General features: G+C 41.5%; 1 protein-coding gene across 1 annotated transcript; it reads right to left on the bottom strand.

Annotated features, from left to right (window-relative positions):
* Positions 1-357: 357 nt before the first annotated feature.
* On the bottom strand, positions 358-22,771 carry eps15 (epidermal growth factor receptor pathway substrate 15). The gene is made up of 25 exons (XM_028999849.1): positions 22,702-22,771; positions 18,348-18,389; positions 17,301-17,390; positions 17,094-17,141; positions 16,895-16,990; positions 16,699-16,761; positions 16,461-16,586; positions 16,116-16,175; positions 14,839-15,045; positions 14,549-14,700; positions 14,020-14,176; positions 11,653-11,735; positions 10,235-10,307; positions 8,784-8,945; positions 7,956-8,153; positions 7,524-7,841; positions 6,744-6,824; positions 6,129-6,249; positions 6,008-6,052; positions 5,547-5,917; positions 5,257-5,326; positions 5,085-5,155; positions 4,857-4,992; positions 4,580-4,764; positions 358-2,041 (listed from the first exon to the last, which is right to left on the bottom strand). The coding sequence occupies exons 1-25, from the start codon at positions 22,750-22,752 to the stop codon at positions 1,901-1,903; spliced, it is 3,147 nt and encodes a 1,048-aa protein (XP_028855682.1). The 5' UTR covers positions 22,753-22,771; the 3' UTR covers positions 358-1,900.
* Between the last annotated feature and the right edge of the window lie 1,106 nt (positions 22,772-23,877).

Genomic DNA, 23,877 nt, shown 5'->3' on the forward strand with positions numbered 1-23,877 from the left:
TACATTTACATTAACAGCATTTATCAGACGCCCTTATCCAGAGCGACTTACAATCAGTTGTTACAGGGACAGTCTCCCTGGAGCAATTTTAGGGTTAAGTGTCTTGCTCAGGGACACAATGGTAGTAAGTGGGATTCGAACCCGGGTCTTCTGGTTCATAGGCGAGTGTGTTACCCACTAGGCTACTATTACACCATTACAATCTTCAAACTCATTCTACTTACACTAACTATTTCATCGTACGTTTATCTGGAATTACACGTAGGACGCCTGATGCAACAAAACGAGAATATATGTATGTGTCAGTGACCTACATCAAGCACAAGTAAATGAGAGTTGTTTTTTTAGACATTTAAATTTATTGTTCATATGTTTTTTATTACATGTTAACATACCGTACATAATTAATCCCATTGAGGAAACATATTTGCTGTTATAAAAATAAAATTACATTGAGCCACTTTCATTTAAAAGCATAGGAAGGCAAACTTGAGTGGTTTTTCTGTTCAAGGAATAAAAAGGCTATAATACACAATATTATTAACCTGCAGGTTTAAAAAAAGGTTTATAGATGAATACAAGAGAGAAGCAGCAGCAGCATTGGACTACTCCAAATATTTACATGAGCTTTTAAAGTACACTGGAGTGTGAGAATTGACCAAGAAGCTTGTCAAACTGGTCAAAAGGGAACAAGTCAACCCATGGCCACCACCATGTCTGTCTACAGAGCCCAGAATCACTCTGATTTTCCCACCAATGCTTAAGACCATTTGCTTTACAACGGAACCCCCTGGTGGAGTAGAAATGGCATAGCTTTGCAAATGAAAGCCACTTCCAGCAAATGACAAAGACCGGGGAAGATCAAAACCTTGATTTCAAAGAAGAGGAAAGAAATAGTTTCATTTCTTCTGACAGTTTAATGCTATATGACAGATTTCTCAAGGTTATGAATACATGAATCAAAACCAGCTAAAACAAAATACATTACAATGCACATACAAAACTTGAGCATTTTCCATATGCATTTAAAACGGTTTAATGAAATGTTCTGTAATGCTTGTTTGACCGGCCTGTAAAGGCCAACAGAATATGAGAGACAAGGAAATGACACCTTAAACTAAGTGAAATGTGAGGACAAAATCTGGCCTTTAATTAATGCTCAGGAGACAATATGGCTGCTTTTCAGAATGCCACAGGTCCAAGTGCACACTTTGGGGTGCCAGGCTCCAGGAAATGCTACCCTTTACTCCAAAAGTTCATTCAGATTAAGTTTCTTGAAATGGATCCACTTGGAGAAGTGGTCCCAGCATGCTGGACCCTGCCTTCGTCTGCTGCAGCATTTCACTATTTTGAATATGAAATGTACTGTATTATAAGATTACAAGCTGTGTATATGCAGTTTGCAACTACATAAGTTTCCCATCAACACTCAATTTTATCGTAATTAATTCCACTGGAAGCAGATAACTTCCAGGACATCTCCCCCGTCCAACTGCTTATTTATCTTTATGACAATTTGGGGAAAACCGCTGTGATGGCAGCCTAGTCATTTCCAGTCAAGTCAATTTCTAGCCAATTTCTTCTCCTGAAGAACAAAAATGCTAATGACAAGCCCAAAATGTGTTTCAATAATGGTGTTGATAACGTATTAGCGTCTTCTGAACAGTGTGTTAAACAGTCCTCAAAAATGACAGTTTGATGAGTATCTTCTACTAAAAGAAAAAAAGTCTGTTGACGATCCATTCAAATCTCTCCAACGTCTCAAAAAATCCGAACAGAGCTGTTGAGGGTCGATGGGAGGTGAGGAACTCAGGAACCTCCTCCATCGCCTCCATCCCCTCTGGTGTGCGCTGAGCCTGTGGTGCCAAGGCAGATGAGGGATGAGGATGGAGGCTCATTCTCAGGACAACTCGGACCTGCTGAGGGCAATAGCCAGCTCCAGGTCCTCCTGCTCTTGCTGAGTCAGACGGGCCAGCCTCTCCTTCTCCTCGCGTTCGCTCTCTCGCTTTGCCCACTCGATCATGTCCTCTTCGGTGGGATACTGTTCCACACACACACACACACACACACACACAGTCCCATCAGAACCACTCCACCATTTACACGGAACTGTCAACCTCCTGACTACACAATTTAAAACCACGCCTGTGACTGCGCTTCACACAGTTTCAAAGAGAGAAGCACCTCCTGCAGGTAAACCTTAGTTTGATTTGCTGCTGGTTTCTTGGGAGTGGAATGATAGCTGATGTGTGATGACTGTGAAAACCTCAAAAAAAAAAAATCTCCATGCATCAAGTTCTTGGTGCAAAGTGATTCTAGAGAGACAGCATATGAAAAGGCTAAATTGAAAGGATCTAGATTTACTGGGCACCCACTGTACTAGTAAATTGAGATTGCCACACATTTCCCACCATGCCAGGGTTCACTGCAACTTTTCCAGTCTGGTTTTAAACAAAACCATCACCACCAAAAAAAAAGCCCTGTTTCAGGTACCTGATTCAGTGCCAAATGACTGAGGGATAATGATCAGTGGGATAAATTAATGCAAGGTAAATAGGCCTTTAGGTTGCAAATAGATATACTAAAACCCTATCTGTTAAACAATTCTGATGTTAACATTAAAAGTATTGTGACCATTATCTGCTGTAGCTACTTCCTAAAGGTACCGCCCCCGTTTGGTACGTGAAATCAACCATTGTATGGATGGGGGATCACTGTATGGATCAAGTTCAGTTGTCCTGCACGCCAGACATTGTGAAGGAAATGGTCAAAGTCAACAAACAGGTACACCTACCAGGCCTCCCCTCCTCCACCAGGTCAGCACTGTTTGTGTCTTTTGAGTTTGAAGAAATTCATTACAAAATATACTTTAACTGTAGACACTCCACAGCCTACATGGTCATTATTACTGTAGTTCATTCTGTTAACCAGTTAAGAAATTATCATTAAATGTAAATCTTATGACTCACATGCTTAACCCAGGTACTGAAAATAGATACAAAAAAAAAAAGAGAAACTTCTCTCATTTACACATTAAACGCATGCAAACATAATATAACAACAACATTCACTGAATAATACAAAATTATTGAATAATTGGGAGACACAACTGGCATTTACCCATCATGTAATTAAACCACAACCTATTGACCTTATTAGGGTACAAATTTGACTTTTTCATCTGCCATTTGTCTGTTACCAGGATGGGACGTTTTAGTAAATTGCGTCAATAATGGCAGAATTACAATTATCAGGTATGCCAGTGTGGTTGGTGCACATGCAGTTTGTGAAGGAGAGATGAAGTGAGAGAGATGAACATAGAGTGGAACGTGCAGTGCTTTATACTTGATTTGTGATTTGAGGCAATTTCTTTTTAATCAAAGCGCTGAAGTTTTTGAATCTAAGCAGTCAGCAGAACACGTTCTAATAGATCATGCTACAAAGCTCAGCCTAGGCTTTAAATTGATCGTTTAAAATGTCACTGAACCTCTGGGTGGGCAAGCTTTAATATTAAAGCAGAGGCAGCTAAGCAATGGATAAATAATGGTGATCGACACAGAGAGCCAGGCTCAGGTTTGGCACCATTTACATGATTGCTTTATTGAGAAACTTAAAAATATTAAGATGTAGACAGAAAGAAGATGTGTCCAGCCAAGCACCGGACTGGTGGACGGCAAGTGCCACACAGAGGAGACCCGAGCTGTGGTATGGAGGTGACTGGTGGTGTAGCAGTTCTTGACTAGAGAGGATGGCAAGTGCAGAAGAGCAGGCCAATCACAACACAAGAGACAGTTAGTTTGTGCAGCATGTCAGGAAAGGCCATGGAGGGGGTGGGGCTAAGGGGACGTGCAGAGGGTTAGGGTTCCAGTGAAGCCAGTTTCCAAGTGACAGTCTTCATAGGAACAACGTGTGTATATATATATTTAAAAAAAAAAAAAAGTCACAAGGGCCAAAGCAAGCAGCCTAGCCTCTCCATCCACAGCCAATGAAGATAAATAACCAAGTAAAGCTTATATTTGCTAACAGTCTTGAGTTAGCATGATGGGGCTAAGCGTTTAGTGAGGCATTTATTAAAAAAAAAAAAAAAAAAAAAACATGTTTATTATATATAGTATATGTATATATTACTGTTTAGCCATTTTCCAAAATTACAATATTTAAACTGTTCCACAGTTTAGTACAAGCTCTCTGAGATAACCATCCTTTAAAGACGATTTCTAAGCAACAAACACATACACAATATTGCTAATTGTACAAAAAGAACAAAACAGTTCAAAAAGATCTAGAACAGAAGCTGTACAAAAGAGAAAAACCTTCAGATGGGTGACTCAGTTATTCTGTATCTTACAAACATAACAACAAGAAACAAAAAAGTCACACAGAGCATGCAGACGTGTTTATTTGGTGACGGATTCAGTCAAGAGTCATGGTTGTGGCTGTGGATGGAGGATGGCGCAGGCTGCTGTTTGGTGAGTGGCTGAGGAGACGGGAGGGGTGCGGGGTGGGATGGGACGTGTTGGAGCAGGGCGGGTCACACCTAGGATTCAGGGGGAGGCGAGGGGACAGGAGAGATGCTCACTTTGTCAAAGCTGGCAAATCCCTCAGGGTCCCGGGGGTGCTGTCGGGGAGAGGATGGGGCGAAGGGGTCTGGGGCCGCATCTTTGGCAGGCAGGGAGGAGAGGTTTCCTGAGCCTTGCGGCAGGAATGCGGCCCTCCTGTGGAAAGAGTCTGATGACTCTGATCGGGAGATGTTGGTACGTTTTCCTAAAAATTAGACATATGCACACACATAACTTAAAAAAGTATGTTTCATAACGGCTTTCAAACCTGAAATACACAAACACCCTGGTGCTGACCTGGTGGAGGAGGGGGAGGTCTGGTAGGTGTACCAGTCTTGGGCGGCAGTGCTGGGGGAACGTCGGGGCTGCTGGGTTGACTGTCCTCTTTGAACAAATTTTTGCTTGATGTACCAAAAGGGTCGGCACCATTTGACTGAGAAACATCACATATGATTCCTGTTTACCACGTTTACCACAACGCATTCATAACATGCCCTGCTAAGTGTGTGAGCAGCAGGCTTTCACCTTTGCAAGGGCACTGAAGTCTGCAAAGCCTCCTCCAAACGACTCATTACCAAACGCTGTAGCAAAGGGATCTGAAAGAGGCAAAGTGTCAATGTCTTTAAATAAAAAGGTTGGTGGGAGAATCTGCAATAGCAGCCATCACCCACTAGAGAGCACAGACGCCCAGTCTTACCTGGGTCTGAATCTGTACTCACAACAGTCCCACCAGGAGCGAAGGGGTCATTGCTGGCAGAGAGCTCCTTCTGCACAAAAACAGACAAGACAGAAAGTAAACATAAAACAAGAGAAACGTTAATAACTGTATACGAAACTGATATAACTACACTTCTTTCTTAAAGCAGCGCAGGACATGGTTGTGAATACGCTGAACGGAGCTAATTATCCACTTCAATCTGCGCCATCTGATTCTGGTGATGCTGCTCTGTGTGTATGTCTGTGCAAGTGTATACACAAAGCACTCACTGTGGGGATCTCAGTGCCAGGTGAGGTGCTGGTGAAGGGGTCAGGCACAGCAGAGCCTTGTGAACTGAACGGGTCTGCTTCTTTCATGTGTTCCATCTTTGTACTGAACGGGTCTGTATTAGGCATGTTGTTGACCTTGGGGCCGAATGGGTCACTGACTGCTGAGCTACTCTGGTTGGAGTTGAATGGGTCTGGACCGCTGTTGAGCTGGGGTGCAAATAGGTCAGGTTCGGGGGGTTTAGTGTCCGTGGTGAAAGGGTCCGTTAAGCTGAAAGGGTCTTTGGGTGCAAGGGCAGGAATCGATGACTGCTTGAAGAACGTATCAGCAGCAAAAGGGTCTGTGCCTTTGAAGGGATCGCCACCAAAGGGATCTGATGGAGAGGAAGAAACATGGTGTATGCTTTACAAAGTTGTATTAAGAGGGTAGACACACAAATCGAATAAAATTATATCCCTAATACCAGAAATGTCCCCTTTTGTAAATGGATCATCTTTAAATGGGTCGTCTGCAAAAAAACAAACACAAAAATATTATTACAGCACCAATGAATTTACAACGAGGATGTTGAATTTTGTACTTACGGTCAGTGAAAGGGTCTGACTGGAAAAAGTCGAGGCTGGAGGCAGCAGGGACGCTAGCGTGCTGGAGAGGGATCGGTGGTGAAGGGTGAGCGACCAGCTCTGGAACAGGGGACTCAACTTGCTGTAATAAATACCAATAAATCACTCGTCAATCTAACAATCTAAAAAAAGAAGACACAGATCTGTTTGAGTGTTTGCCAGTGAAGGCATCCTGCTTTTAGGGTGGTAGTAGCCTAGTGGGTAACACACTCGCCTATGAACCAGAAGACCATCTTCAAATCCAGCTTACTACCCATTGCGTCTCTGAGCAAGACACTTAACCCTAAGTTGCTCCAGGAGGACTGTCCCCTTTAACTACTGATTGTAAGTCGCTCTGGATAAGGGTGTCTGATAAATGCCATAAATGTAAATTAACAACTTTTTTTTATCCATCTCTCCGCTTCTGATGTAATCTTTTATTATTATAAGGCTAGCAGAACATTTTAACCAGGGAACGTGAGAAGTGATGCGAGCTCGCAGATTCGGACTCATCTACTGGCCAGCTGATGAGCCTCTGAACATAGAGTGGTAGAAGAGGAATCAGAGGACAGGAAGTGTAGTATTTGAGGAGTAGACCTTTGGTGTGCTGGCCTTGGGGGAATCTTCTATGTCGCTCTTCACCTCACTCTCTGCCTCTGGAGGGGAGGCAGGGTTTTCCTGGAGAAACAGAGAAAAATATAAATGAGAAAAAAAATAAAAAAATGCAGTCTGGGCTCGATTAAAAAAAAAAAAAAAAAAAAAAAAAGTGATAAAGTGATACAATTTTTATTTCATGGACAATGAGTACATTACAGAACTTTACTGTTTAGTGCTTTTTGCCGCTACTATCCTCATTCACATCTGTAATCTATCTTTAATCTTCAATGCATTTCCCTAAATGCTCCACTTTTAAAAAAAAAAATATAAGAATACATTCTTTACCCCAATAATGGTGGGGAGGCACAGGCATATATGAGGTACTACTGGTGCCTTCCAACACCGTAAATAGAGAGTTCCTGTTCCAGTATTAATAGAGAGTTCCTGTTAAGGAACAGGCGGTAATGGATTATCAGTGAGTGAAAAGATGTTCTGCATTACCAGCATGTCTGCCATTTTTGAGGTGATCTGAATACAGTAACAGAGTGGCCATAATACACAGTGCGAACTGCTGATGAGTGTTTACTTTTCTATGAATACTATGAAAAATGTTTATATCCAGACCCGAGTAACCCCATCTGACCAATCATTGGGATCAAAAGGTCATGTATTGGATACAAATACATGAACATGTGGTTTAATATGTGAAGATAAGCAATAAATCAGGTAAGTGGGTAAATACTGAACATGTGGAGAGTGCTGAAGGAGACGACTACTCACATTGCTGTTAAGGGCCCAGATTCCGGATCTTGCGCTGCTGTACAGGTCTTCCATTGGGTCTACATCCTGAATTTTCTCTTTCTGTGGAACCTCCTCCAGCTCCTCCTCCTCTACCCGCAGCTCCTGTGGCTCGTCAGAGGATGACTCCTCCTGCTCGCCAGGAGCATCTTGGCTCTGTGGATGGGCCTCCAGGTGTTCCTCCCCGACTGCTCCGTTCACCAATGTGACAGGCTCATCGTCCTGTGTTAGGGACTTCCAGGTGAGCTGAGCGCTGACGTCACGCTCCTGCATCCGTAGATCACTCAGCTTCTCCTGTACCTGATGTGACAAAACTTGTGTGAATCAAATCATATAACATATTTGCAGAGGCCCACAGAATCTGCAGAGATTAGGAACTGGATGTGTGCTAGTGCTGAATGAAGGCTGGCAGACCTGGGTGACTTGTGAGTGGGACTCCTTCACAGACTGGTGCAGGGGGCTGAGACGAGCCCGTGCCTCATCCACCTTCTGCTCCAGAAGCTGGGTCTCCTCCTGTAGCCGCTGAAGCTCGAGTCGTGCACGACTCAGCTCCTCTTCATACTCCCCGATTCTCTGTTCCTGCTCCACCTGCTGCGTCTGCAGTGACATTATCTACACACACAACCACCAAACCTTTGCTTGAACCATATAAATAAAGAAAAAGCAGGAAGAGAACACTCAACATCTCTCATCCATCTTGAGTCATGCTGATTATTAACTTGGGCTTTAGATATGTTGGACTTCCTCAAGAATTCTCGCTCATCTCACATACTTATAGCCATATGAGGACACACAATACCCAGGACTACATAATAATAATAATAATAATAATAACAATGAAACAGGTTGGTTTTATATAAAGTAACAGGTTTCGGAAGTGAAATGGACTTTTGTCTTAAGGAGGCCTGTTGCTCAGAGTTCATCTTACAAAAGTGAACTCTCCAAACTGCACTATGTTCTGTGCCTTCATTATAGTCATTGAATATGCACTGGATGTTACAACAGGATCTTCTTGTGGCTTTAGCTAGATCCAGTCACATGCTTACAGTATATATGTACCTACATGCATGTCTAAAACATACTGCAAAGCAGTTCACAATGTTCATACTGCAAAGCATTTCACAAAGGCACAGCTGTGTGTGTGTTGTGTACAGCGGGTTGAGTGAAAGCTTTAAGGCATTCTTTTAGGTATGGTTTTGTGTGTGTGTGTGTGTGTGAGTGTGTGTGAGAGAGATGCCTCACCAGCTGGCTCTCCTGGCTGCACTGCTGCCGGATGACTCCCAGTTGTTCCTCCAGCGAGCTCTTCTGCTGCTCCAGCTTCTCCAAGGCCTCTTGAACCTCCTGTCTCTGGGACTGCAGCTGCTGCAGCTCACTACTCTCCTTCTGCACCTCATCCTGCAGGTCCTGTGTGGGGTAGCAACACAGAAAGTAAACCAATATATTTGGATTATGTATTTAAAAGCACACATAAGCATGCATGCACACACAGCACTGTTTTACACTATATTATCTCCAATATAACTCCTATAACTCAATATTCTACATAATACTGATATATTGCTTGCGATCCATAACAATAACATTACCTGATAGAGCAGTCCAAAAACATGGCACTGAGGACATCTGAAGAAGGTTGAATTTTAGTCTGTATACAGGTAGTAAGTGGCAAACTAGTATTGAAGAACCCACTCAAGCCTGATGACCAACGACAATACGTCTCAATATTCAACCAGCTCCCACAGTAGACAGCTACCACAAACCTGAGAAGCTCAAGGCTGTTTTATTAGGAGGTAAACCTCAATCCATCCTAAATGAGATACAGGGCCCTGGAACGTCAACCTTGAAGGACATTTACACCTTCTGTTTCAAAAACGAACCATTATCTACCAAGCAGTGACTGTGACACCACTGGTATTATTACCAGTCACAGCACAGAAGCATGACTCAAACTGCACCAGTAAAATGACTCAGCCAGGAAAGCTACACTGCGGCACATATCTTGGCTTGTACAAAGCTACTTGCAAAACAGTGCAAATGTGGACACTCCTTACACTTCAGGGACATGCCAGCTAATGAAATGATAACAGCAAGCAAACAAAGCCAACCTATTCCTAAAACAAACACATAAAAATGAAGAGAAAAAGATGGAAGCCTGAAGCAGACCTCTTGTCTGGGAAGGTAATCCAACAGCTATGCAGTAAAGTAACATAAAAACTGAAGCTTGTCGTGGGATCATTAAGAAATGAACGAAGACGGCTAATGGGGCCTGCTTTAATTTGCTGGAAACAACAAGCATGCTGTTGCTGGCAGAGAGCGGGGGAGGAAAAGCGAAAGAACAAGAATTGTATTGAATTATACAGAAGCACAAATACCCTTGACATTAAAAACTGCATTCAAGAGGGGAAAAAAGGTTTGATTTTGGTATCATGAATGAAAATTCAAGCAGCTTAGGCAGTGTAATGAGCATGCAGTCCCTTCAGACTTGCTGCGTGGGAGATAATGGGTGATCCACAGACCTTTTGCGCTCAAACTCAAACCAGAACAAAACATAAAGCACAAAAGCACACAACCAATCCGTCAAAAATTCGAACCCGGCCAAGCACGTAAGCTGCGAAATGAAATTAGAGATCCAGAAAAGGAGCTTTGGGATGTTTATTTCCAGCGCATCCAGTGAGTCATCCAGTGATCCATACCTGCACCTCACTGCTCCTCTGTCGGATGTTCTCCTCCTTCTCTCGGATCTCCTGTTCCACCGAGCTCTTCTCCCTGGAGGACCAGCACAACAGACACAAGCTCTTCACAACTGAAAGGACGGTGGGGAAGCCCAGCCAGCCTCCAGCCTCATGCTCCATGTCGGCACACTCGTACTGGGAGATGGGGATGCAGAGTGGGAGTGGGGAAAGAGGCAGGATTGCACATGTGCAGATGACTGTATGAATGTGAGGGGTGGAGAGAGCTAGGAAGGTACGCTCATGTTCAGGATTCAGTTCAGGGACGTTTCCTTCAGTTCATTTAAATTATTTACACACAAGAATAGAGAAAGAACCAGACAGGAGAATAAGTACAAGACATGTAAAAAAAGAGAAAAAAAAAGCAGCAGCATTTATTTACCTTAATTCAACTAAAATCTTTGGAAAACACGTTGCTCTTTGAGCTGTTATAATAATAAAATAAATTACAAATGGACTAACATAGAAAATAATGGGCATGCCCATAGCCCATAGAAAATAATGGGCATGCCCAGCGCATGCCGGCTTTCACTTCCCCGGGGGCGCAGCCCACTACTTGAAATGCGCTGGGATGAATGAAGAGAATTTATTATAAAAAAATCTGTTTAGGAACCTAAGGACTCTTCTTGGTGAGCTGAGCCAAATGAGCCTGTTCACAAAAAGAACTGTTATTCCCATTTGGTAGATAGAGACATAAAAATTTACCTCATTTAAATGATCATGCAATTAATTGATTGCAATTACATAAAGTGTGGTTTCCCCTGGAGACTTCACAGCTTCCTGCTGAAGACCAGCATCCATCCTTAAGAGATGCCCACACACAGCCCTGCAGATGCACTGACATGCTCAGTGCATCTGCATTGTTTTATAAACGCCACACATTTAAATGCCACACATTTATAAATGCCACATTTAGTAAAATAATATACAAAATCAACTTTCTTTTTCAATTTTTTTCTGCATGAGCTGGGACCAAATGATCCATGGGCTTGATGTGGTTGAGAGCCACTATTAGGCCTCGTTCACATGGACATCTGAATCACACATTTTTCTGACATCTGTCAGGTGAGTGCATATTGAGTTCACAGCAATGAAGCGTTCAGCAACAGAGTTCAAAATAGGTCCCATATTTCAAAACAGGAACTGCAAGAAACGTTTGATGAAAACCCTAACCCTATCGCATCAGGAGGATTTTCAAAATGTACATAGTAAGCTTTAAGAAACAAAACGTACATGTTCAAGGGAATTAATTTCTAACATCTAAAATCACTTTGAACATATCCACAAAAAAATTATAAATCTGTCAGGGTGAGTGCAACAAAATAAGATGACAGTTTACGAAGCACATATAGATAAATGGAAAAGACATGTGGACAACTTACTTCTGCAGGTCAGCGATCTCATTACTGAGGGAATCCAACTCTTTGATTGCAGAGAAGTCAGCAGCCTGGCACATCAAATTGCTCTGAAGGGGGCGGATTGAGTGACAGGACAGATGAATGTACAGTACTGTGCAACAGTCTTTTATAACAAAATACAATAGAAAGCAGTGATTTTTTTTTTTTTAACAATTTGTTAAATTGTTTACAATTTTGTTAACTTAAGAGGAAAGTCAAATATATAGGGTGGTAGTAGCCTAGTGGGTAACACACTCGCCTATGAACCAGAAGACCCAGGTTCTAATCCCACTTACTACCATTGTGTCCCTGAGCAAGACACTTAACTCTAAATTGCTCCAGGGGGGGACTTGTCTCTGTAACTACTGATTGTAAGTCGCTCTGGATAAGGGCATCTGATTAATGCCATAAATGTAAATTTATTTAATTAGATTTATTGCAGAATTTGCTTATTTCCATTAAACAATGACATGTTTATAGAGAAAAAGACTGTTCTCCTATTGTTCATTGAGCAGCAATATAATATTATTCCCCATCTTTATATTTTTACTTGTTTGAGATCATTAATTTATTTACAGACCAACGCTTGCAGCATATCGGTCAACGGTTTCTCAAATCAAATTGCCATTAAACACTCAGTCCCTTACTGAGCAATTACAGAATTAAAAAAAAATGTTTAACTACTGCCTAAACCTCTTGAACAGTACCAAACTGTCCCTCGACATGGGACAGCTGAGTTTGATTATAACACACTAAAACCTGTAGGTGTGAAAGCACCTGTCAGTTCTGTCAGAGCAATTTCCTTGAAAACTTTAGCCATTAAAGAAAAAGACTGCATTCTTTAAATTCAGATATAGGAATAACCACGCCCCTAAGTAATATAACACAATTAGCACACAAACTCATTTTGGCTACTGTGGCCAAATCACATGAACAGATGACTGGGGATATTTTTGTAGTGCTATATGGGGTGTGTCTGCTAAAGTCACATACAGTAGTTTGCCAATCAGAACACTTGGATTAAAGACACTGAATATCTTTATGTTTGATTTGGTCATGACATACAGTCAAGACTGGATGTCTACAGCCAAGACTGGCCTACTGATAATAGGGGGTTTACATGTCCAGAATGATGTGTGTTGCAGCTGTCAACTAATGGCTGCTCTAATTATTATTATTATTTTTTTAAAAATATTAATATTAGTCTGGCAAAAATAAGTACACGATTACAAAGGGCTGGGTTTGTATCTAGTTTCACCTCTCCAAGAGCCAACAAACATTTAATATTTGTTTGTATACTATCATTACTATGAAAACAGAAGACATACTTGATGTGATATTAGTGAACTCCTCATGCATCAAAAATACATTTTACTTTCACTAGGACGAAGCCCAATGTACACCAGTTGGAGGGGAGACATAAAAATGCAGCAAAAGGGAGAGAGCATGGAAAAAGGCAAAAAATTTATTAGGTTTAGGACACATGGGACACAGGAGACAACACTCAGGAGGGATGTCCCACCTTGTGCGAAATGCATGAGTCGTGAGGAAGAATGGAAAGAGACAGCGTACACAGATAAGGGACAAACAGCAGCAGGCTAGAAAACAGAAACCCACACCAAAGGAAGAACATGCAGGATTAGAGCGATAGCCAGACAAGTTATGCAAAAACATCACCAAGCTTGCCATTTATGATGATGATTATAATAATGGACTCATGTAGCAGATAGACAACTGGTCAACAAAACTAGGAAAAATAACTCAGGAAATCCTCAGGAAAGACTTGATTTAATGCTACTTCTACTGATAAATGCAGTAATGAGTTTCTCCAGCACAGGGGGTCACAACATGAACATCACAAAAAGTGATGTTTTGATATATGTTGTCATCAAAATGTAATGATTTCTGAACACAGGAAATTGGGTGCTCTAGGACAGTAAAACATTGGATTAACCTGCTTAGGCTGCTTTTGAGGCCTAGAATCTCATGAATATCCTGACAAACAGCAGTAATATATTGTGGAGAATATTCTAACATGCCTAGGGTACACTTTCATTTCAGATTTAATTTTCCTTTGGATTTTTGGTGTGTGGTCTGTACAACACACAATAATTGCCTATAGACTTGCATGGCAAATTCTGACAGATGGGAAAATTGACTGCAGCACTTAAATGTATTCTTGAGGGAATGATTAGGCTAGTTTGAACAACTCCATTATATTTTCACACCCCGCGTGTTATATTTACACTGCAAAGAGATGTGGAGATTGTAATAAACAAGCAGAAGAAAATGTTAGAGAACCAAGATGCTCAGAATATTGATGTTGCCTAAGTTGAATGTTGTCTGTCTTACCTGCTGTGCTGCTGTCCTATCAGATGGAGGGATCATGTCAGGAGTCAATGCTTGGGGAGGGTCAATGCCCTTGGCAAGTTTTTGGTTGATTAAATGCAGTGCCAGTGAAAACTGGTCCCTCGTAAGCTTGCCAATGTCCCCAATGTCACACAGCTCCCTGTAAAATGAAGAAAGTTAAATTACTAGACATTGGAATATGCTGCCAGAGAGGAGAGTGCAGAGTAGGTGAAAGCACAGTGCAAACAATCCTAATATAAGACTTAACAATGGCTTAACAATGGCTTGTTCTTGTAAGGAAAATGACTGAAAAATGCTATTTGTTTGTACGCAGCCCAGTAGGGACTTTGATCATCTGTAAAATCCATAAACAAAAACTAGGAATTATTGTGTCATGACGTTTTGCCAAATCACCCATGAAGCATCAATAAAATACAACGCAAAAAGATATGCAGCAGTCGATAGTACAATATTTAAAACACCCACACCCTGAAAACCACCCCAGGTACCATAATTGCACTGGGAGACCTACCAGATGTGAGCAAGAGTTGCTGAGGGCAGTCCAGTTTTAAGGAAGATCTCTCTAACCTCAGGTCCAGACACCAGTCCATCCATATCAGTGTCTGTTTTGATGAATAACTCATCATACTTAGTCTTGTCTGCTGGCGAAACAACCCACTGAACCTATAAAATAAGCAGAGCCCTTTGACATGCATCGTTCTTCAAAAGCACAATATGATTGAAGGCCATGGATTTGCACACTTTCACAAGCTTGGAAAACTGTGCTTAAACTAGACACGGCTGAAACAGCTGAAAATATACCTGTGGGGTGGCTGGTTTAGTAGGCGGTAGGGTTTTAGATCCTGCATGAGAAGATCGACTCTCCTTTAGCGATGGGGGTGAGGGCAGAAGAGGAAGTACTGGGGCGGTCACAGGTGGTTTTTTCCTTTTGGAGGGGGGTACCAGAGGTGGAGGCAATGACATGGGCACAGGCTCCTGCTCCAGGGCTCTGTAAACAAGATACATGGCCTGGAAAAGGGAGAAAAGCAACGCACTTAAGATCAGTCACACCACCAACGAGACATCAATTTACAGGAAACGGCGCATAAAACAATAAACAGAAGAAAATAAGTTCTCTTTAACTCAACTTGCTCAACATTTCACTTTGACACATGGTAGTTTGCTGAGGCTCCAATTTCACGTGCAACCACAAGCTCAATCAATCCAGTGCCTCATTAATCATGATTTCACTGTGTTTCTAGATACTTTTTGCCCACATTTCCAGACTGTTCAGGTCCTGGTCTGGACAGGAAACACCACAGTAGCGTTTATATAAGGGGCAGAAAAGGGGCAGTGGTGGCCTAGCGCGTAAGGAAAAAAAGACCCATAATCGGAAGGTCGCCGGTTTGAATCCCCAATTGCCAATGTGCCGCTGAGCAAGGTACCGTCCCCACACACTGGCAGCTTGTATACGGAACCGCCAAGGTGCCACTGAGCAGGGTACCGTCCCAACACACTGCTACTCTGCAGCATTTCTCTGCAGCATTTCGCTTCGCTTTCATATGTAAACTGCATTGACTGGTCTGCTGCTGGGAAGCATCGTTCTACTGCTCTCTGCGTGCAACTCACACCCTGCAGTACGCTGAAGTAATGTGCTGTTTGTGGGCCTAATCTCAGAAGGTTTACCATATAAGATAGCCAGTGCTATATCCTCTATGTCACTGTAGAACTGTGGGGAGGTGCTAATTTCTACAAGCTTTATTTGCAGGAAGCTTCTCGTGGCAAACAAAACAAATGACATGGCAACGAATACAATGATTTGCATGGAAGGAAATAAATGCTGATTTCTGTCACCAACATCTGTTCTGCATTTACTAGTTAAGGCATGAGAGATCACAAGTGGTTCACTTAAATTAATACATTATGTACACCAATGTTACTGAATAAACAAAACTGTAATAACATCAAATATGGGATATCAGAAAATATTTTATGTTGTTTGACAGCAGTTTTTTTTTAGGGTGAAACTACAAAACATTAAATAATGAACTTGACTAACATAGAGAGTTGGTTTACTACACAGTGTAGTATTTCCTTACCACGGCAAACTCATCACGGTCAAGCATGCCATCCCGGTCGATGTCACTTAGTTCCCAGACCTGTTAAAACAAACACAGGGCACAGAGGACAAGGGCCGTGTAACACAAGGAGAAGGCCAGCACCAGACACACAATTACTTAAGCAACACCAAGCTTCAATTCACAGTATTACGAATGTAGATAAAACTCTTAACCCGGACAACACCACCATTCAGTGGATTAATCAGATCCAAACCCCTGACATGGATACTGAATGAATTGATTAAAAAAAATATCAACAGGGACCGTTTTAGTGGTGTAGAATCACTCTTTTGCCATCTTATGCACACATTTCCATTGCCTTACCCTTCCCAGGATGTCTACAGGAAGCTTGGAGTTGAGCAAGACAGGTTTGACCTTCTCACCAGAGAGCATGCCTCCGACTGGAGAGAGGCTATCGAAGATGGAATCAAATTTCAGCTTCTCCTCTGACTAAAGCGGAGACACACAAACGACAGTGAATAATCCAGATTCAAAGAATACTTAAGTTAGCAAAATTAATATATTACTAGCTATATAAATAGTTACTAAAAGGCATCCAAACCTTGACCACCCATGGAACATCAGTGGACACCCCACCGTGTAAAAGGGGACTGCTGGTATCATGCTGATAAATGCAAAGGGGATATTCAGTGAGATGTAGATTAGTGTGTTCACTGGTTGTTCTGCAAGATCAGCCACAATAGTGCTGACTACGACAACAAACTAGCAGAAGATAAGTGGGTTTTTTTTTAACTTACAAACTTAGGGGGAGGAACTGCTACATGGAGACTCTTAAGTGACACCTCAAGTCCATTCTGGGCGCAGGCCACCAATTGCAGGGCAACAAAGAATTGCTTTAAAATGAGAAGAAGAACCACCATTAAAAAAAAACAAAAAAATGGTCCTAATCCTCAGCTCAAGGAAAAGCCTGGTTATGCAGCTGAGTAACAACGGCACCTGTTTGTTTAAGGAACCCTTTCTTTCTGAATCTGATAGGTCCCATATCTGAAAGAGAACAAACCTATATCAATAAATCAGCAATATTCTGCCTCTAAGCAGAACTTCAGCACATGCCCAACAAGGCCTAGAAATCCACACAAAAAGCACTCTGCTCAGAATATTACCCGTCAGGATGTGCAGTAAAGAAAAACCGTGTACACAAACCTTTCCTAGGACAAGGTCTGCCAGTCCTGATCTCTTCAAGAACAGAGCTGCATCTGTTGCAGGCACCCTTCCGCTGCCAGATGGATCCACCTGTAGAGTACACGGCACATGGGTTACTATTCAAAGACAAATAAAAATAAAAAAAGCTCTTATAATCTGTTAAATAATTCTGGTGGTACATTTCGGACATGCTGGTATTCCACATGCGTATCAAGACCTCAAATCATTTCCCATTTGGATTTGATTTTGGAAGGAAAGCCAATATTTGCCAGTATTGATTTAAAAGTTTTTTAGCCCATTAAGGGGTCATCATGTTTTACACCAGTAAAATGTATTCACCTTGAATTGCGTTGGTACGATATTTGAGAATACGAGGGGAATACTGGCTATATGTGTGTGTGCTTTTAATAAGGTGGTTGATTAACTATAGAAGCCACATACTAGTCCTCGTCTCCCAAACTGATGTATGAATTCCTAATTTACATTTACATTTACAGCATTTATCAGACGCCCTTATCCAGAGCGACTTACAATCAGTAGTTACAGGGACAGTCTCCCAGGAGCAATTTAGGGTTAAGTGTCTTGCTCAGGGACACAATGGTAGTAAGTGGGATTAGAACCCGGGTCTTCTGGTTCATAGGCGAGTGCGTTACCCACTAGGCTACTACCACCCTAATGCAGACAATAACCATGCTCTCCCCTCCAATTCAAGCTTCCATTAAATTAGAACCATGGATTTACCGTAAGAGTGACAGAGGTGCTATCAATATGGTAAATACCCTTAAAGCTTTATTTAAAAGCCTTTAGGATGACTGCTTCCTTTACTCTCCTCTTGGTCACTTTGTACTACTCCAGCAGCGAAGTAATCATCTTTAATTCATAGGTGCCTCCTCTTACACAGAGAAGAGCACTGGGGCAAATGCTGCAATGTCTACCGTAACTCTACCATAATCTGCATTTATATATCTACAATAACGTCAGAGATATGTTTCAGAATAGACATGGCACCTGACATCTGTATTCAGTGGAGAACAGCTGACAACCTACCTGTCGATAGTATTTCTCATAGACAGGATTTCCACTCGAAAGCTGAAAGCAAACAATGGTGAAGTTAGATCTCTAAAAGTGAGCAAAGTTACAGAGTAACAAGCATTCATTCTAGTGCTGCACGATTAATCTAATTGCAATCGTAATCGCGATGTCAGTCTGTGCGATTACATGAACGCAAAAACATGCGATTTAAATGATTAGTACATGGATTGGATCGGATATGTTGCCGATGCTTTCTCATTCTCTCAAAGTTGGCGAGCTGACTGAAGTCTCACATCTCACGTCTCACATCTCAGTCGGATGTGACGTGTTTGGTCACATGACTTTCGATTCGGAGACATATGGGTAGACGGCGCATGATGAGCTGCATCGTACGTCAACGTCGCCGCCATATTGCGAGAGGCTCTGCAGTGGCGTGAAGCATATACATGTCTATGGAGAGAAGTACATAAAAATGCCTCACTCTTGCGCTGCTTGGGGCTGTACAAACCGCTGTACGCTCCAAACCAGATCCCGGGGGATTACATTTCATAGGTAAAGCGGGACAATTGTTTTGAATATATTTGGCCATTTTAAAATCCCGTTTTATAAGTCTTAACCTTAGCTAAGCTAGGCTAAGCTAGCGAAGCTATGCATTCCTGTGTTCAAGTCAGCCTCCAAACAATGTTTTGGCTAAACGTAGGCATTAACTATTTAGACTGTTCTTAGCTGTTTAGTTAACTTTTTTCAAACTTTGAAGGTTTCCTAAAGAAATTCACCTCAGTTTACAAATCTTAACCTTAGCTAAGCTAGCAAAGCTATGCATCCCTGTGTTCAAGTCAGCCTCCAAACAACGTTTTGGTTAAACGTAAGAACTATAATACGGGATTTTATAATGGCCAAATATAATCAAAACAGTTGTTTAGCCTTACCAGGGTTTGTTGTTCGACAGTAAAGAGTTTTTTGTGATTATTTTATTTTTTTTGTGATTATTTTATATTTGTAGAATATTGTATTTTGAAAGCACTGGGCATTTCAGGTTGTTATAAGTAGTTTGTATGTTTCACTTTGAAATTAAACATTTCACTATTAGTTTGCGACTTTTCATTGATATACAAGCAAGTGTCCTTTATCATATCACAATCGTATATCGCAATATTGATCTCAATAATCGCAATATGTCTTTTGCCCCAAAACGAGCAGCCCTAATTCATTCTTTATGGTACTATGACCAGAATGATCAAATTAATTATCACTCTTGAGTAAACTGTATAAAGAAGCCCAAGAAAATGTAAAGGTCCCCTGACATTAAGAGACGAGGAGGAGAGAAGCCTGTAGAAGTTGAGCGGGCATTCGCAGAAATTACGTCATCAACACCATTCACCAACCACAATGTTTGGTGCAAATGGAAAGTTGTGCCTGCGTTTTTCCAGAAAGAATAAATGAGCCCACTGGTTCTACGTGTGATAATTTTTACATCCAATCACACAGCAACTGTAATGCTTCACACGTTTGGAAGCCATGATGGTCGGTGGAGATAATGTTTTAGGGGAGGGGCGGGAAATTCTCTGGGCGGAAAAAGCATGAGAGACAGGAGGTAACCTTTCCCCTTATGATGACATAATGGGACAAATTCCAGATCAGACTGTCTGACCTTCCGCTTTCTGAACGGCAAAGCAGAATGGCCAAAGCATGCTTTATACATATCGCCATTTATAGCCACTGCAGGACCATAGACAGGCTAGGGGAACTTACAAAGTGATTTTTTCATGTCATGGAACCTTTAAATTGCTATTTGAAAAAAATATATTAAGTAACTGCTAAATGACACTATGCCTTCTACTGTTATGCGGCCTTTAGAAATTACAGTTTGATTAATGACAGCTGGTGGGCTATCCCCTTTGCATCCAGTAATATATAAAATATTTATCTACGTAAATTTTGGCAACATCGTTTCAGGAAGTTAAGTCACCGTTAATTAGAACCATCAGGATGGTCAGTGGTAGACCAGTTCACAGCAGCGAGAGCTGCGATTGGCTACACCGCGTCGTGACTCATCACACGTTTATAGCATGTGTTTGCACACTGCAGATAGCCACGTCTTGTGTTCCACCCCCCCGCCAGAGAACTCATTTATTTCACATGGACTGATGAAAGGATCCAATGGTAATAAATACTCATATTAATCTGTCTGGAATTTGTCCTACCCTGTCAGCTGAAACTCAAGGTTTTCCATCAGTACTATTAACAGCATAAAGCTTGCAGGAGCTTGGGAGTTTTATGGATACACATCTTCTACGGACATCCATGATGACTTCCAACATAATCATGTATAATGCAACAAGACCATAATGCAAAATGCTTTAAAGCCAGCCTACTGACTGCATTACAAGCCACAAACAGACAATGCTGCTGTATGTCATGGGACCACAACTTGAATTAGATCCAGTTAGTTTCTAATGAGCGCAGTGATGCATTTTGTGTTCCTGGCCAGCAGACATGCAGGCCACTTTCTGCTCAGCTCTCGACAAAGATCAAATATATTTCCCTATACTAATGTTTTTAAATCTATTATAGGCAGTTTTCCCAATCTGGTAACACACACACACGACAAAGTTGGCCAATTTTTGGATGCAGTATGTATAACAATGATCGTGTTTAATGCAAAATATCTTTACTGGCAGAGACGTCTGGCAATTCTGAACAAACCCATACGAAGTTTCTAAGGCTTTTAACAACACTGGCTTTTCATAAATTGAAAATAGCAGAAAGTTCCATTCAGCCAAATATTTTTAACACCATCTAAAAAAATATTAACAGGCAACTAATCCCTTAACGTCTGCAAACAATATTGAGGATATTTGCCCCCAACTCCCATTTTTCCCCACTGCCAAATGGCTGGACAGTTGCCACTGTGAACACTGAGTCTTTGTGTCATTTTAATTGGCAGTACAGGATCCCACAATGCACTGTTTACCACCCTAATGCTTCATCTAGAAGCTTCCACAGGCAGAGTGTGTTTTCGCTGCAGGAATACTGTACTTATTTACTCATTCAACAGGCCCCTGCTCAGGCCACATGGTTATACTGGTGGCTTAAAGGGCAATAAACAGCGCAAATGAATGGAGGCGGATCACACGTGAATTGGGGAGCCATGCAGGCTGCACACGCACGTCCAGCCACATAATGGCTGCACAAAATCAATACTCATTACTGGCACTTAACGTGAACGAAGTAGCTTCTCAGTGCTGTGCAAGCTGTCCAGGCAGAACTGACAACTTCACACACGAAAACTAGACTTCCCCCCTCCTCCCACTCCCTGATCACTCAAAACGTTCCTCAGAATAAGGTCACTCGGGAAAATTTACATAAAAAATACATATACTATAACAACATGGACAAGAGGAAGGAAAACGTCAGTCGCTTAATTTTGCTAGCTAACGTTGATCTGCAATCTATCAGGTGTTAAAACAACTAAAACAAACACCGCTAACTACCAGTACAAGTACAAACTAGGCGGCGTGTCTCTGGCGACCGGGTGGGACTCCCACGGCAGCGTAGGCCCGGTGGAAATAAATTAAAAAGAAGAGAGAAATTAGTTTTTCTCCCAACTCCGGACGTGCGTTCATCTAGCTAACTAAGCTAGCCGGCTAGCGGCTAACTGGCTAACTTGGTTTCTGTTTACAGGGCGGGGGAATCTAGATCCAGTGCACGCAAAACAACAAGAAAACACAATTCTTCAGTGCACACAAGGCCGAATGATGCTAAGGATAGAGTTTAAACGTCCAGCTGGGAGGATTGGTAGAGAGTAAAGTAAAGTAAAGTAACGCAGAAGCTCTTTCTAACGTGTGAAAACCGTCGAAGTAGCCTTGTCGAGGACCGACTTTCGCTCACCACCCCACAGAGTTCTCAATAAGGGGTGAAGAGACCGCAGGAAAGGAGAGGTTTTTAGTAAAAGTGGCGACGCTGGAGTCGACTGTGCTGTCAGTATTTTACACTTCAGGCGGCTGTTAATGGAAACTGCTCTGTTGGTGGAAATCGACCAAAGTTTTTCTGTCCAAGTTTTTATAAGAGCGCGGCTGATCCACACGTTATCTAGTCAGAAAAGCAAACTTCAACACACCCGTTCTCACACTGACATAAACCAACTAGCAACGCCCTAACGCAGACCCCCCCCCAGAGATTAAAGCAGAAACTTTTCAAAAGCCACAGCAGCGACACTTATAAAACACAAATGACTACAGACGAACACGTCCAAGTCCGCCGATTGGAGCCCACGAACGAAATACGGGCATAATAAGCCACCGCGTTCCGCAGAATTAATCAATTAATGCAGTGAAATATTACAGTAAAAATAAAAAAACAGGACTACCTGAGTCAGAGTGAGACTGGCAGCCATAATGTTTCTGTTCCCACTGTCCATCCGACAGGCAATAGCAACGCAGAGCGGCCCCAAAACCTGGAACTGGATCTCCCGCCTCACACTGGAACGGGAGCGGTCGGTGAACGGATACTGACAGGGTGAGCGCACACTCACGATCAATACAATTAGTTATTGCGGGCCAAAATGTTGGAATGCATCAAATAAACAGTTTTTTAAACATGGTTTTAATATTGGGTCAATATTGTTTTCAGCTGCTTTGGTTCATTGAATTGATATATATTTTGATATGTATTTTTAAAATTTTATGTTTGTTAGTGTTCATTTTTTTCTATGCACAATATTGTTGTTATTTTTGATTGTTTTATTGTATTTTCCGTGTTACACTTAAACAAAAATTTGAATGTTAATATTACACATTTTGTTTACCTATTTTATAGCTACCATAGCTAATTTAGGAATACGTCATTGATAAATTATCATCCGTGATCATTTATGGTTTGTTAGTAAAAAATTAGTGGAAGGGTTATACATTGAGAATTCATACTATGTAAACAATTTAAACTTCGAAAGCTGAAGTAATCACAGGGACTGGAGTGGCTCTATCTAGTGGACAGGTCTCATTAGTACAGCAAAACAAGACAGGGGTGTGTCAGGTGAAGCGTGTTTCTTGAGATTATATTTAAATGAATAATATAAAACACGAATGCAATCTTAAGTCAAAAGTGTTCAATTATTATAGATAGACTCATCTCATTTGGTTAGTTAGCTTTCACATTTGCCTTATGGCTTTTGGAATTGGTCAGAGAGGATTCTAAACAAGGAATCTGAAAAGCAAGGCAGTGCACTATGCACTAGTGCACTATGAACTATGCACAATCAAGTCTGAAATATTACTACAATATATAAATATTACTGTTACAAATGCAAAATGAGCTTATGTAGTAGTTCACACTACTGTGCTTCCAAAATTAGCAAAATAAATAAAAAACTGGACTGAAAAGGATTGAATGAATTATTTGAGTGCAATAATTACTTAATATTTAATAGAGTACATTATTTATTCAAGTATGTAATTTGGCAGTCGCTTTACCAAGGTCACAGAGAAGTGGATCGATAAATGGATTCCAGCAGTGACTGTGCACACAATCGATTTGCACATTGGCT

The sequence above is a fragment of the Denticeps clupeoides genome, chromosome 13 (genome assembly GCF_900700375.1).
Source record: "Denticeps clupeoides chromosome 13, fDenClu1.1, whole genome shotgun sequence".
NCBI lineage: Eukaryota > Metazoa > Chordata > Actinopteri > Clupeiformes > Denticipitidae > Denticeps > Denticeps clupeoides.

Bases quoted from the DNA above. Each gene is read 5' to 3' on its own strand.
- eps15 (XM_028999849.1), bottom strand. From the start codon at position 22,752: ATGGACAGTGGGAACAGAAACATTATGGCTGCCAGTCTCACTCTGACT. The intron at 16,762-16,894 runs GTAAGTTAAAAA...TGCATTTATCAG, and splicing joins CAGTTCCTCCCCCTAAGTTT to CATGATACCAGCAGTCCCCT. The intron at 8,154-8,783 runs GTGAGGCATCTC...TTGTGTGTGTAG, and splicing joins GCAGCCAGGAGAGCCAGCTG to ATAATGTCACTGCAGACGCA.